Consider the following 13,733-nt stretch of genomic DNA (forward strand, 5'->3'; position numbering starts at 1 on the left):
TTTCACATATAATTATGCCTGTAAAAAAAAAAAAAAAAAAAAAAAACCCAAAAATTAAAACAGTGCAGTGTAAGGGAAAAAAATCTAGTCAGTAGGTTGTTGGTTTGTTTTAATCTAACAGTTTGAACTTGGATTACAGTACAGACAATAGTATGTAAATAATCGTCTAGTAAATAAGTGAGTTTTAATAAAACCAAATGAAAAAGGTATAGTTCAGGAAACTATTAGTTGTACCACTGATGTAATATTTTCTTTGTCCTTTAGTTATAAAGCAAATAATTGAAAAATAATGCATTTTAGGGCACGTGGGTGGCTCAGTTGGTTAAGCGTCCAACTCTTGATTTTGGCCCAGGTCATGATCTCACGATTCCTGAGATCAAGCCCCCCATCCGGCTCTGTGTTTACAGTGGTGGGGCCTGCTTGGGATTGTCTCTCTCCCTCTCTCTCTGACCCTCCCCCCACTCACACTCACATTCTCTCTCTCTCTCTTTCTCTCTCCTCTCTCAAAAATAAATGAAAAAAGAAATACAACAAAAAGAACGCGTTTCAATTTCTAAAACACTGAAAATTCAGTAAGAATACTTAACATAGGACCTAAAGGTTGCACTTTAGTGCAAAAATAAATACCACTCATGGTTCTCACCGTGTTTTACAGTTTACATTCTAAACATAAAAATTCTTTCCTGGATCCGGTACAAGGAACTGAAGTAGCTCAGGTCCTACCTGTTAGTCTTTGTAATAGTCTGTGCTACCTTTGTTGATTTCAGATCTACTGTATCAATGTAGGGACGCCTGTACCCCTAATGGGATTGGAGACACTGTGTCCAGAACAGGCTCAATAGATTCTAAAGCCAGTGTGTGCCGCAGAGACCCCGCTGTGAGGTGGGGGGAGGGCAGGGAGGGTTGGGAGTGGGAGCAGAAACTGGACATTTTCCAATTTAGACTCTGCACAGGGTACGTTTGTTAAAGGCTGAGTAGTGAAAATGTGCTCATTTGAAGATTTCATACATACTAAATCCTAACAATAACTGCAGCAATTTTAGGACAACAAAGGAGTTTTTGTCAGAAGGGAGTGTTTTATCATTGATTTTTATGTAGAATTGCTGGGCCACAGTGATAATAAATGGATGGACCTTTAGGTCGTTTTTTTATTGTTACATTTTGTACAGTTGCACCTGTTTATTTCCTGCACTGAGATACACGGCTCCCGGGGCTCGGCCCTTGATAGCCCCCTGCCGCCTGCAGACTTAGGCCCCCAAATCCGCATGTCTGTGTTTCCCTGTGTTTCCCCACCTCTTGGTCACTCTTGAAGCCTTAATATTTATCGCTCCTGCTTCCCTTTGGAAATTTTGCAAATTTCTCACGAATCTGTGGACTTTTCTCTTTCTCTACAGCAAGGGAAATCCCAGCATCATGTGCCAGCCCCTGGGAACCCGGAAACACCCCTGCTCTCTGCGGTTGTGCACTTCCCCTGGTCTAGAGAATCCACGGCCTGTGCCCACGCCCTGCGAGATCTTGCTCAGATGTGTGCACACTGTGTGTCCTTCCATCAGACCCTTATTCACAGGTTCCAAGAAAGGCCCCCTTGCCAGAGCATCCTGGCCTGGGTGGGGCGGCAGGGCGCCTCATGCCTCAGGGTCTCAGGCATCCCCTGGAGGACCCAAACCCTTGAAAACACTTGCTTTCTCACCAGCCTCCCAGGAACGGCTCAGGCTTCCAGTGTACTGATGGTCACGAGCCTGGGGTGCATGGTCTTGACCTATGAGAGAGGGCAAGCCCAGTCGGGCCTGTTTGGGCTGTTTGGCTCTCTGGCTGACATTAGGATCTTGACAGCCAGGTCAGGGAATAGGGCAGCACTCCAGGCGTCTCTGGGCTGTAAATGACGCCTGATCCCATCACGAGCAAGAGATTGCCTTTCTGCCTAGCAATGAGAATGGCATTTAAAATTCAATATCAGGAAAGATATTGACGAGATTAAGGGCCTGAAGGAATTGATTTATGAGGAAAGACCCAAGGAATTAAATATGTATAGCCTGGTGTAATAGGATATTAGGCTCGGAGCACAATTTCATTTCTATGATCCAGTGTTCCTGTTATCAGTCATCTGAACGGTGGAGCTCTCTCTCCCGGAGATGTTTCTCCCCCAGGGGTCACCGTGCTGGAGGCAGAGTGGAAGGCACCGCGATTGATAAAACAGGCCACAGGCTTGGTTACCCTTGTCCCTTGCCGTAAATTGAAGACCAGTTTCATCCCCAGGTGGAGGCGGATGACATTTTAAACTAGAATAGATCTTGAGGAGTCTTACCACCTTGTGTGACAAGAAAATTCAGGCTAGTTCAATTCCATCTTTTTTTTTTTTCTTCCCAAGGAGAGAAGTGAAAGTTGTTGCTATCAGGTGGTAAATGACTGTCCTTCCCTGAGCCAGCTTTCTCTCCTCTGTCAGGAACACTGTTAGATGTGTTTGCCTTTAGGCACAGCCTTGCTTTTTGCATTATGGTAATATGCACTTGATTTTCCCCATCTCAGACTTTCCCTAACAACCGGAGATTGGCCCGGGATTCACAGAGATGGATGCAAAGCAGGCCCAGGTGACTTCATCAGCAGGACCTAAGGCTGACATTCTGAAGTGGTTCTGCAATCCGTGAGAACCAAAACAGGATTGAGAGGGCGGAGGGTGGCAGACAGCCTCCCCGCTGCCGTCCAGCCCGCTGCTCCCATGCGGTGCAGTTAGTAAATTTCTATCTCCTTTGAAAAAAAAGAGAAGTTGGAGGGTTTGGAGAGTACCGGGGGGGGGGGGGGGGGGGGGGGGGGGAGGAGAACAGTACACTGTGTTTGGGTAGCAGGAACTCACCAAGGAAGAAAGGATTAGTGCATGTATCCCGGCACCTTATGGCAGGACAAGGTGCCAGGGGTCTGGCAGAGCTGGCCGTAGGTGAGGTTCAGATCGCAGACTAAAATATACAGGGAAATCAGGTTGGAGGCAAGGGCACTCACAGGGCGATGCTGGATACCCTCAGGCGTAGCCTAGATACGAAACCGGCTGCCCAGATTGGTCGGTCCAGACACAGTCGCATCTACCATGGCCTTTGGAAGTCCCTGGACTTCATTTCCTTAGGCGGTGTTTGACCGGCTTCAAAAGCACATCCCACTGAGTAGGGCATCTAATGTAGAGCAAAGTTACGGAGATGGAACAACATTTATTAAAACTGAGTCAAAAGAGCAAAACCACATTTAAATTTAAATCGATGACCCTCTGTGGGTTCAAATATCTCCAGCCTTTTATGCACGAATCTAACCTGCTGTAATCTGTTAGCCATATCAAAACTTTACCTTGGTAGCACAATTATAAAATTCAAGGAAAGAAGACAAAGAAGGGGCTACGGTTTTTAACGAAGAGTTCAATCCACTGCAGAGTTCACAGAAGTGCACACAAAAGCATGTCTGCCACCGGGCTTGCTTTTAAGTGGAAATGGCGAATGCCTAGGTAGAAGTCGTTGCTAGGAGGATTTTAAGTTTGGCATGTCCTGATTTCCATTTTAAACTGACAGTGCCGTGTGGTTGCCAGGGTAGGAACCACGGTTTAAAGCAGGAAAATTGAGACGTGCGAGTGGTAGGTGTCTCCCAGACAGTGTGGCCCTGGATACATGGCTTAACCTTTGTGTGCCTACGACTCGCCCATCTGTAAAAATGGAGATGCGACCTCACTTATTCTGGGGCTCCAAATAACATTTGTAATGCTCTTTGAATTTTCCAGAGAGAAAGACCCATTACGCACTGAAGTCTACATCCCCAAAGAGCATTACAAATTATCCTATTAAATCAGTGGCCTGGAAATACCAAGATGTGTCAGGTGTGGCCTTTATTTACCTGTTATTGTCTGCCAGAGTGTTTGCACTTGATTGGCACATGGATAATTGTCTAATTGGAACACCCTCCATTGTAACCGCCAAAAATTGGAATAGTGCATCTGCTTAATATCATACTGTCCACTGTTGAATTAAAACTATGCTGTAGCTCAGCCAGTCCAACCGAGAGACTCTTCTGATTAAGTTCTAGCTGCCTGTGAACTTCTGTAATTGAGACACGTTAGTACTTGAACATCCTAACTAGAAAGGATATGATACGGTCTCATAAATTTCAAGTGAAAAAGAACCAGGAAGGCGGACTTAAATTATCTAGTTGTGGACCATCTCACCACTGCTTTGAATACATAAATATTAGGCTCACGAGTGTATGCTTTGTAAACAAAAGAAGGCATTCATCTTGAAGAATGCAGAAAACAGCCTAGGGATGTTGATTGTATTTTTCCTCCGGTGGTGGTTTTGTTCTGTTTCTGGTGGAACATGGGGAAGAAGTTATAAAATTATACATTCATTGAGTAGATTCCCTTAGCCTTTTAAGAAATAGGCCCCATTAGATTAAGAAGGCTATCTGGAACCACCAGAGTAATGAATCAAAATGTCTTAAAATGTCTTAAATGGAGCTGCTCTTTTCCTCTGAAAGTTCCATATATCCATATGTCTCCATATGTCTAGAACAATAAATCACACGGTGATAGATTCTCAGGTAGTTTTTGTTATTGTGGTTGTTTTGGTTTTTGTCCAGGTGTGTGCAGTTTTTGGTCTTGTTTTGTTTTACTAGATCATGGTTTAAGCCCATAGCAGTGGGGAAATCAGAGGAAGCATTCATTCATTTCTGTACTCATTCATTCATTCAGCACCTACACTATGTGTCAGGGACGACCTAACGACTGACCCTGCCATTGGTGGGTATAGTCTCGTTGAGATACCTATGACAGGTAATCTTTCGTATGAAATGCTTTGGGAGTGTAGCAGTTCGGACAATTAACTTTGCTCAGGTGATTGAAGGAGGTCTTTACTGCAAAAGAACCCAAGACACTGCATATGGTCCTGCAGCTTCTGCCCTGGATAAAGGCACCAGGCCAGATGGGCAAGTGGAAATTAAATCGAGCCCCCACATCACCACCAAACTATGTGCCCTAGTGAGGAGTCTTGTCTTCCTATTGGATGGGGCTGTTTTCTAGTGCATAAAGTCATCCTACGGGTGGTACTCATCGAAAAACATTCTTTTCGATGTTGGCCTAAAAATGAGTAGGAGCCTGCCAAGCAGAACTCTGGGTAATGATCTTGTCACAGAGACATGAAAGGACCTCACACATCCAGGGAAGGATGAGATCAGGGCTTTGGATTTTCTCCAGTAGAGTTTGGAGAACCAAAAGTATTTTTTAATTATATTATTGAAGTATAGTTGACACGCAATGTTACATTAATTTCAGGCATACAGCATTTTTTGGTGTTGAGTTGTATAAGTTCTTTATATATGTCGGATGTTAACCCTTTGTCAAATATGTTATTTGCAAATATCTTCTCCCATTCAGTAGGTTGCTTTTTTGTTTTGTTAATGATCTCCTTCACTGTGCAAAAGTTTTTTATTTTGGTGTAGTCCCAATAGTTTATTTTTGCTTTTGTTTCTCTTGCCTTAGGAGACACGTGTAGAAAAAAATACTGCTATGGCTGATGCCAGAGAAATTACTGCCTACCTTTCCTTCTAGGAGTTTTATGGTGTCAGGTCTCACATTTAGGTCTCTAATTCATTTTGGGTTTATTTTTGTATGTGGTGTAAGAAAGTGGTCCAGTTTCATTCTTTTGCATGTAGCTGTCCAGTTTTCCCAACACCATTTATTGAAGAGACTGTCTTTTCCCATTGCATATTCTTGCCTCCTTTGTTGTAGATTAATTGGCCATATATATGACTATATATATATATATATGTAGGTATATATATATATATATACCTACATATATATATATAGGTTTATTTCTGGGCTCTCTGTTCCGTTCCATTGATCTGTGTGTCTGTTTTTGTGTGTGTCTGTGCCAGTACCATTCTGTTTTGATGACTGTGGCTTTGTAGTATATCCTGAAATCTGGAATTGTGATACCTCCAGCTTTATTCTTATTTATCAAGATAGCTATGGCTTTTTGAGGTCTTTTGTGGTCCCATACAAATTTTAGTATTATTGTTCTAGTTCTCTGAAAAATGCTGAGCCAACCATATTTTTTAAGCATGGGAGCACTTTCATTTTTTAGGAGGTCACTTCTGTGAGGAGTACAGGGTGAATGACAAGGGGGACAAGCAGAGCCAGAGGAGAGGAGAGGGGCTGCCTTAACTATGACAGTGAGGCTGGGAGGGAGAAAAGGCAGAGGACCGGGCAGGGAGGTTCCCAAGGTGATAAAAGGGGAGGGGTGGACTTCCGGGTTTTAGGAATGAGGCACAGACTGTAGAGTCACCCTGGTAAGGCATAAGCACGTAAGATGTGGAGTTGAGGCCATGGGTGTGAACAGAGCACCTGGGGAAGGTACCGAGTAGGAGAAGAGAACCCGGCATGCTAGTCAGCCAGTAGAAAAGCATCAGTGATTCAGTGACGATAGTTTGAGTGGAGTACTCTAGATGGAAGTCACAGTGTAGTAGAATGAGGTTTAAATGAGCATTAAAGGAAACAGTGGCATTTATTCCAGTTACACATTAGAATTCTCTGTTAAGGCATTTTTTTAAACGTATCATTGCCTAGATATTCTGAGTTAATTGGTCTTCTTGAGGGCCCAAGAATCAGTCCTATTTTGAAAAGTTCCCCATATTAAGAACGACTGCCCTTGAAGTGTAAATGGAAGCCTCAGCAGCCAGCAAGCATCTGATGAGAGGTTTAAAAATCACAAGGGGTGTAGAGAAGTACCCAAACATATTTTCAGTGAATAACCTTTATATGATTAGACAGCAATTAGAACTATCTGACAAATAGTAGAAAACCAGGTGGGTAGTGCTAAGCGTTAGTGTGGCCGTGGGGCACGGGGACTCTCGTACCCCACTGGTGGGCGGGTGGACTGGCACAGACATTCGGCACGGCAGCTTGGGCAAACTGGCATCTTGGGTACACCCTAGGAAGCGGCATTTCCCCTGCTGAATGCCTAGGGAGTTCTGCCGCAGGTCCGTAAGCTACCATGCACCCGCATGTTCCACTGCAGCCTTGTATAGAGTGAGGAGAGCTAGAGATAATCTGAGTGGCTTTCTCTGGGAGAGTGGATTAGGTATAACCGGGTGGATGTAGCTCAGATTGTTGTACAGCCATCAGGAGCAACAGATGAGATACACACATATTAACAGGAATGGGTCTTTAAAAAATAATCCCTAGTAAAAACGTAAATAACAAGAGATATGGCAACATCCCATAAGAATGCATGCTCAGGAAACAACAATATGTATTTTAGAAAAACACATTCAAACAAAGATGGAAACCATTGAAAGTGGTTGCCTACATATAAAGAGGAAGTGGGGATGAGAGAGAAAACATTTTATTTTTAAAAGTGTGATTCCACAGAGGGGAAAAGTACAGCCTGGGGAATAGAGTCAATAATAAAGTAATAATTTTGTGTGGTGACAGATGGTGACCACACTTATTGAGGTCAGCTCTGAGCAATGCACACATTTGTCAGATCACTATGTTGTATACCTAAAACTAATATACCATTGTAGGTCGGCTATACTTATATAATTAACATTTTTTATTTTTATTTATTTTTATTATTATTATTTCTTTGAGAAAGAGCGCATGTGAGCAAGGGCAGGGTAGATGAAGAGAGAGAGAGAATCTTAAGTAGGCTCCATAATGAAACCTTTTTGTAACCTGAAGTCTTCGTGGGGAGAAGAGTGTATTGGCAGCTTCTTCTGTGTTGTCCAAAGACCTTTGTGCAACTTCATTTTCAACGGCTGCATAGTTTCCCTTGAACAGATGCACCATCACTAACGCAGCCGACACCCTTCCGCTGGACATGAGTTGTTTCTGAGCGTTGCTACCCCCAGTGTGGCAGGGAACAAACCTAAGCTACCTACTCTTGAAGACGATTTCCTGTCCTTCCTTTGGCTCATTTTTAAAGGAGGTTTAAGGATCGGATCTGAAACTTGTCTAATATGTAAAAATTCACCGGGCGTCATCGAAAGTCAGAACACCAGATCCCCCGAGAGCTGTTCTGGGGCCAGTCATGAATGACAATGAAGGAACAGAGTCACCCCCCAATGTTTGGAAGCAGTCATTTTAGGTACTTGTCACGGTGCCAGAGGACAATACGGGCTCCCCGGTTTCTGTGTTTCAATCGACTGATGCACAATTAAATCACACAAGGTGTTAAGGGAGCCGGTGTGGGACGTGTGTACTACCTCACGTGTCATTATGATACGGGCTGGTGGTGAAATAGGGTTTTTAGAGTATTGCAAGGATATCGCCACTTACGCTAGGGGGCACGAAAGTCGGTTCCCGAATTTACATCCAGTGCCAAAGGAGGGAACAGGGCAAGCCAGCCCAAGGGAAAGCAGAGTGTGTTTTTCTGAGTGCTTCCTAGTCCCCAACACACCCCAAAACTAGGTTTTAAAGACTTAATTTAATCCTTCCAGTTGGTGGGTTTAAGCATCAGAAATCCAGCGCCAGTGTTTATTCAGGCCTTGATAGTTAAGAGCTGGCCAGCAGCCGCACAGCCGGCTTGTCAAGGCCCCAAAGAAGCAGCCTTGATGTTGGAGACAGCCACCTTCGTGGCAGGAATGCACTAACATTTCAGATCATTACTGTGGCATTTGTTATGTTCGGTAGCAGAAAAAATGCTCCTCTGTCTTTCCCGACTGGTCCTTTGTTGTTAAGAAGCTTTGAGCAGACACAGCCATTGCTACGGCCTGTTTGGAAGCTCTTGAATGTATTTTGCAGCCCACGTATATAGTCACATACAGCCCTGTTCCAAAGAATTAGTGCCGGGCCGTACCGTGCTTTTGGCAGACAAGGTAAGCCTCAACATGAGTTACAGTTGATAGGGCGAGGAAGGCTCAAGGCAAGGCTTACAGAAATCCCTTCAGTGGCCCTGCTTAAAAATAGCAGCGTAGGCCATAGCTTAGTGTTTTGACAGCTTATATCAGCAGTTTTCTCGGCTGATATATTGATTGCAGTTTGGACTTCAGTCCTGCTGATCTAATAAAACATCACCGTCATAACAGAGAAAGTAAAAGGATCTTTTGTGGTCCCAGCCACTGGGTGAGGTGGCTTCACGGAGCCACTGTAAGGCCGGTTTTCCTGTCCTATGGAAAATGAAGAAACAGTGGATAAGTTGACGGATTAGATCCAGGTTGTTTTTTTTTTTGATTATTTCATTTCTTCGTCTATCAAAACATGTTGTCTACTAACGCTGTTCTCTACATGTTGACAAATGCGCATTTGTTCGAAGGATTATGATGATGCCTTTGCAAATAGCTCGAACAGATTCGTTTCGTTGCATAGCAGTATCGCGAATGGCCTAATAATGTGTCAAAACCTGCAATACTCATTACACTAAGTGGTGGGGGCGTGCCGCCTGGGTGGCTCAGTCAGTTAAGCTCTAACTCTTGGTTTGGGCTCAGGTCACCATCTCACGGTTTGTGAGTTCAAGCCCCAAATCCGGCTCCGTTCTGACAGTGCAGAGCCTGCTTGGAATTCTCTCTCTCTCCCTCTATCTCTGCCCCTCCCATGCTCGCTCTCTCTCTCTGTCTCTCTCTCAAAATAAACTTTAAAAAGGAAAAAGTTAGCTGAAGTCTGGATTAAGCCTTTAAGACATAAAAAAAAAATCTTCTCAGGTTTTGAATGGATATTTTTAATATCTTGCCATCTCCTGGCCAACATTCTATTTACCTTAACTATTCTTACTTTCACAGCAACTGCTGACCATCCAGGAGGAGTTAAACAACAAGAAGTCGGAACTGGAACAAGCAAAGGAAGAGCAGTCGCACACGCAAGCATTACTTAAAGTCCTCCAGGAACAAGTAAGTGAACGCAACGTCTCTGCTTCGTGCATACGCTGACGTGCACGTCGCTCGTATCAGACACCTGTGCAGACTTTCCCGAAGTCAGTCTGTGGGACAGTCGGCCTGCACCCTCTCAAACCTCCTGGCAGCTTCGCTCTGTAGAATCTAAAACCTGTTTTCACTCTTGCACCTGCGGAGATCACCTGAGCCTGCCAGCGGTGTGTCAAAGTTCATTCCAAAAGACAAATGAATTTTGATAAAGTCTTAAGCCACCGGAGGTACAGATAGATCCCCAAGCAAGCGGGTAGTTTCCTCTTAAGGATAAGAGTGAGGGAAATGTGTTTAGCATAGCCCATGGCTTTCACGCAGACATCTGAATGGAGAACGACTGAGTCACGGGGACATTAAAAAAAGAGCCTTGCCCGTTTGTGCATCAGGGCACTCATCTAACCACAGTGAGCAACCAACCTTTTATATGAAGTTTGTAAATCTGATCGTTTCATCCTGGCTTTCTTTGATACTGAAGTGTGGCCTGACATTGATAAGTGGATTTGAAAGTATTGTCTTACAGCAGGGTAAGATGGATTGCTCAGCTGCAGAGTGAAATCTGAGTGAAATCTAAGCCCAGCACCTACACGGGAGAGCTCTTGAAATGCTTGCCTCTTTCTGGCCTTCCTTGCTGCCAGCAATGTAATGAATGGTAACTGGGAGGGAGAAAATCACATAGCGTAACCCCAACCCTTTGGGGGGGATCAAATTTAGCTTGTTTTACATTTCACACCCACAGTGGCTTATGAGAAGGTTATTTGTATAATATAAATAACTTCAGAAGTGGTGTATCTAAAAAAGTGACGTCGGGAGAATAGTCAGCTGTGACTCAGTCACTTTACAAGCGATTTTTCGTTTTTCATGGTTTGGGGGCAGGAAAATGTAGTTTTGGTTAGTTTCCCCTAACAGTATAAGGGATTTGTGAGTAGGAAGTGAAGATGTTGGATACTTCATAAGCTTTTATAGCTTTGAAGGAGAATATAAAACTAATGATTATGTGATTAGTACAGATAAAATAATGCAGACTGAGGCTGAATCTACTGTGTGATTTTGGAGAAGTTAGACTGAGCTGAAAACTGCTGACAAAATTCGCAGCGACCTGCCATCCAGGAGACTCCGAGTCTCCGGGCTTTCCTCCTCTACGTTACAAAGAGACTATCAGCATTGTGACGCTGTTTTGGTCCATATTTGCTCCTGATCAGACATAGCTCTGAGCCTTGTCGTTTTGTTCTGACCCCCTCTCTCCTCGATTTGCTGGGATGGGGAGGGGTGGATTTGTCCTTTCTCCACGTGACTCAGATCCTTTACGTACATGGTCTCTTTCGACATAATGCTATTGCCCACTTAATAGACTATAGTGAAAACGTAACTTTTTATTCACTGGAAAGCCAAAAAAAAAAAAAAAAGTCAGTTGACTCACTTTATTGCAATTTTCCGGAGCCAAACCCACAACACCTCTAAGGTATGCGTGTTTTGGACTTGAAGTCTAAACCCCAGTCATAAAAAAACAGATTCTGAGTTTCGCAGAAAGCACCGGTACATTCTTGTTGTGGCTTGCACTTTTAGAGGGCAAAAAGTGCACGCACAGGCAGTGGTGAAGCATCACACTTCCATCTTATTACTTAAACAGGGAACATGAAGGAGATTCAGAACAACTGAAATCATTAAAGAGCTAGAAAATCGGACCGGGAAGGAATCGTGTTTCAGTCTGCTGTACTAATTTAAACGGGACGGCTCTTTTCAAACAAAGGCATCAGAAAGACATGTGTCTGAGCAGGCCGGGGACACACTGCAGCCACGTGCATTTGGCTGCCGTAGCCACCGGCAGTCTATTTTGTGACATCCTCTAGCCCGGAGCCCCTGTCATCCTTGCGGTTGGGAGCACGCATTGGCCGTGTTCCTTCCATCTCCTCGCAGCCACCCCCACGCCGCAGACAGACATACACTTGCAAAGGCACCTGTGTACTTCCAAGAACATTGCCCGATAAGGCTTCCTTTGGACTTATGTAGAGTACGTGTGTAAACACTTCTTCAGTGCCTGCATACATAAGGCCTACACAAATAGCATCGCTCCTGGACAGTATGACTGCACGGGCTTAGATGCTGTCTCACACACACACACACACACACACACACACACGAGAGAGAGAGGAAAAGATACACCTTTTTCTGAAGACTTGGTATTCTGCTATTTAAAGTGATGCCACGTGATGGGAATCCTAAAAAGCAAGACTAGGTTGTGAGGGAAGGCCCTTACCATCCCCATTCAGGGAAGGCAGGGTTATTCCCTAGGCTCCCCAGAAGGTCCCCGGCCCTCCTTGTTTGCTAGGATGCAGCTCCTCCGGGTCCCTGGCTCCCGCCCCACGGTGGCAGCGTCCGGCGTCTGGCGCTTGTTCACAAGCCCAGGTACCCACAGACGAGACGCTCCTCTGCTCCACCTGGAGGAAGCGAGTAGCTCCAGGAGAGGGGGACAGGGAGAGGCCGGTGAGGGCACGGCAGTGGCTAGCCCGCTGCTGTAGGAGGGAGCGCTGGCCTGTGGCCGTTCTGGCAGATGAGAGCAGGGGAGGGAACAGAAGCGGCAGACAGGGAGCACCGGGGGGAGCCAGCCGGGGGTGTGGCAAGACAAGAGGGCGTGGAGTGGCACGACGGAGTCCGCGTAAAAGGGAGGAGAGCCGTGGGCACGTCTGTGCTGGTAAACACGGAAAGGTGGAGCGGGTCCTTGCCTTCTGCTGCAAAATAACAAAGCTTTCAGAGCTAGGCCCGCTCGACCCGACAGAAGCACGAACCGCGGGACCTACGGTGAGCCAAGAGAAAGACGATAAGGAACACCTGCAACGAGAAAACCTTCGGACGGGAAAACACGGAGGGTCTTGTTCAGTCCCCCTGTGCCCTCTGGTAACGGATGGCCTGGCTATCGCGCTGGCACCCTTTTCTTCTCACATCCGTAACACGTCACGATTGCTGTGTGCGGCAACACCCGTGATGTAGCCCCGAAGACCAGCGGGTGGAATTGTTGTCCCAAGTGGGAGCCACGTGGAAACGAGCCCAAGAGCCTCTGGTCCATCGTCGGCTGCCCCAGGCTCAGTTTCTATATGTTCCCCTTCCTTTCGCAAATCCCCTCTCTTGACACGGACAGCGTGTGGCTTTCTTGCCGACGGTTTGACATTGCCTAAACACACACACACACACATACACACAAGCTTTCATTTTAATATGCACAAATAGCCAGAAAGAACCAGCGTGTCAGATCGGACACATCACGGGTGTACGTGCATTTATTTTCTTTCAGACTTTCAGCATTTATTTCCCACCGTTTTATTTTAGGCTTAAAAAAAAACAATGATCCAGCAGGGGCTGCTTCCTAAGCATTAAAAAGCCAGGAAGCAGTGCTGGCAACGGCCGTAAGGCCCGCCCCCCCCTTGCCCTTGCTCTCAGCTCCCAATGTCTGCTTTGATAAAACGCCAATTAAAGGTTTCCAGAAATCTCTAGATAACTGATTATTGCTAAGCCTTCAGAGAGAGAGTAGAGGGAGTAGTGTTTTCAGGTGTTCGCTGTTAAAAATCTCATTTGAGCAATAGCTTTTCTTCTAATGCCTCAGTGACCAAGGAGATGTCTTCCCGATTCTTCCTTTGCAAAAAAAAAAAAAAAAAAAAAAAGAAGAAGAAGAAAATCATCTTTTTGTTTAGGCCTCCAGAAACAATGCCAGTCATTCAAATATGTTCTCAAGGAGGACATGTACAATAGCACTGTGGCATGTTAAAACAACGGAAAATACATCATTCACGAGTAATCATTAGTCTAACATCAGCTGGTGGCAACTTGCAAACACTGCAGGGTTTAAATTAATAGCA

At 45.1% G+C, this 13,733-nt stretch overlaps 1 protein-coding gene across 2 annotated transcripts in view; it reads left to right on the forward strand.

Moving 5' to 3' along the window:
• Window positions 1-13,733, forward strand: part of ENOX1 (ecto-NOX disulfide-thiol exchanger 1) — a 270,650-nt gene that overhangs the window by 197,396 nt on the left and 59,521 nt on the right. For both annotated transcript variants that reach the window (XM_042976177.1, XM_042976235.1), the window contains exon 12: window positions 9,745-9,852. In XM_042976177.1, the coding sequence (XP_042832111.1) occupies window positions 9,745-9,852 (108 nt within the window). The remainder of the gene's footprint in view (window positions 1-9,744; window positions 9,853-13,733) is intronic.

The sequence above is a fragment of the Panthera tigris genome, chromosome A1 (genome assembly GCF_018350195.1).
Source record: "Panthera tigris isolate Pti1 chromosome A1, P.tigris_Pti1_mat1.1, whole genome shotgun sequence".
Classification (NCBI taxonomy): domain Eukaryota; kingdom Metazoa; phylum Chordata; class Mammalia; order Carnivora; family Felidae; genus Panthera; species Panthera tigris.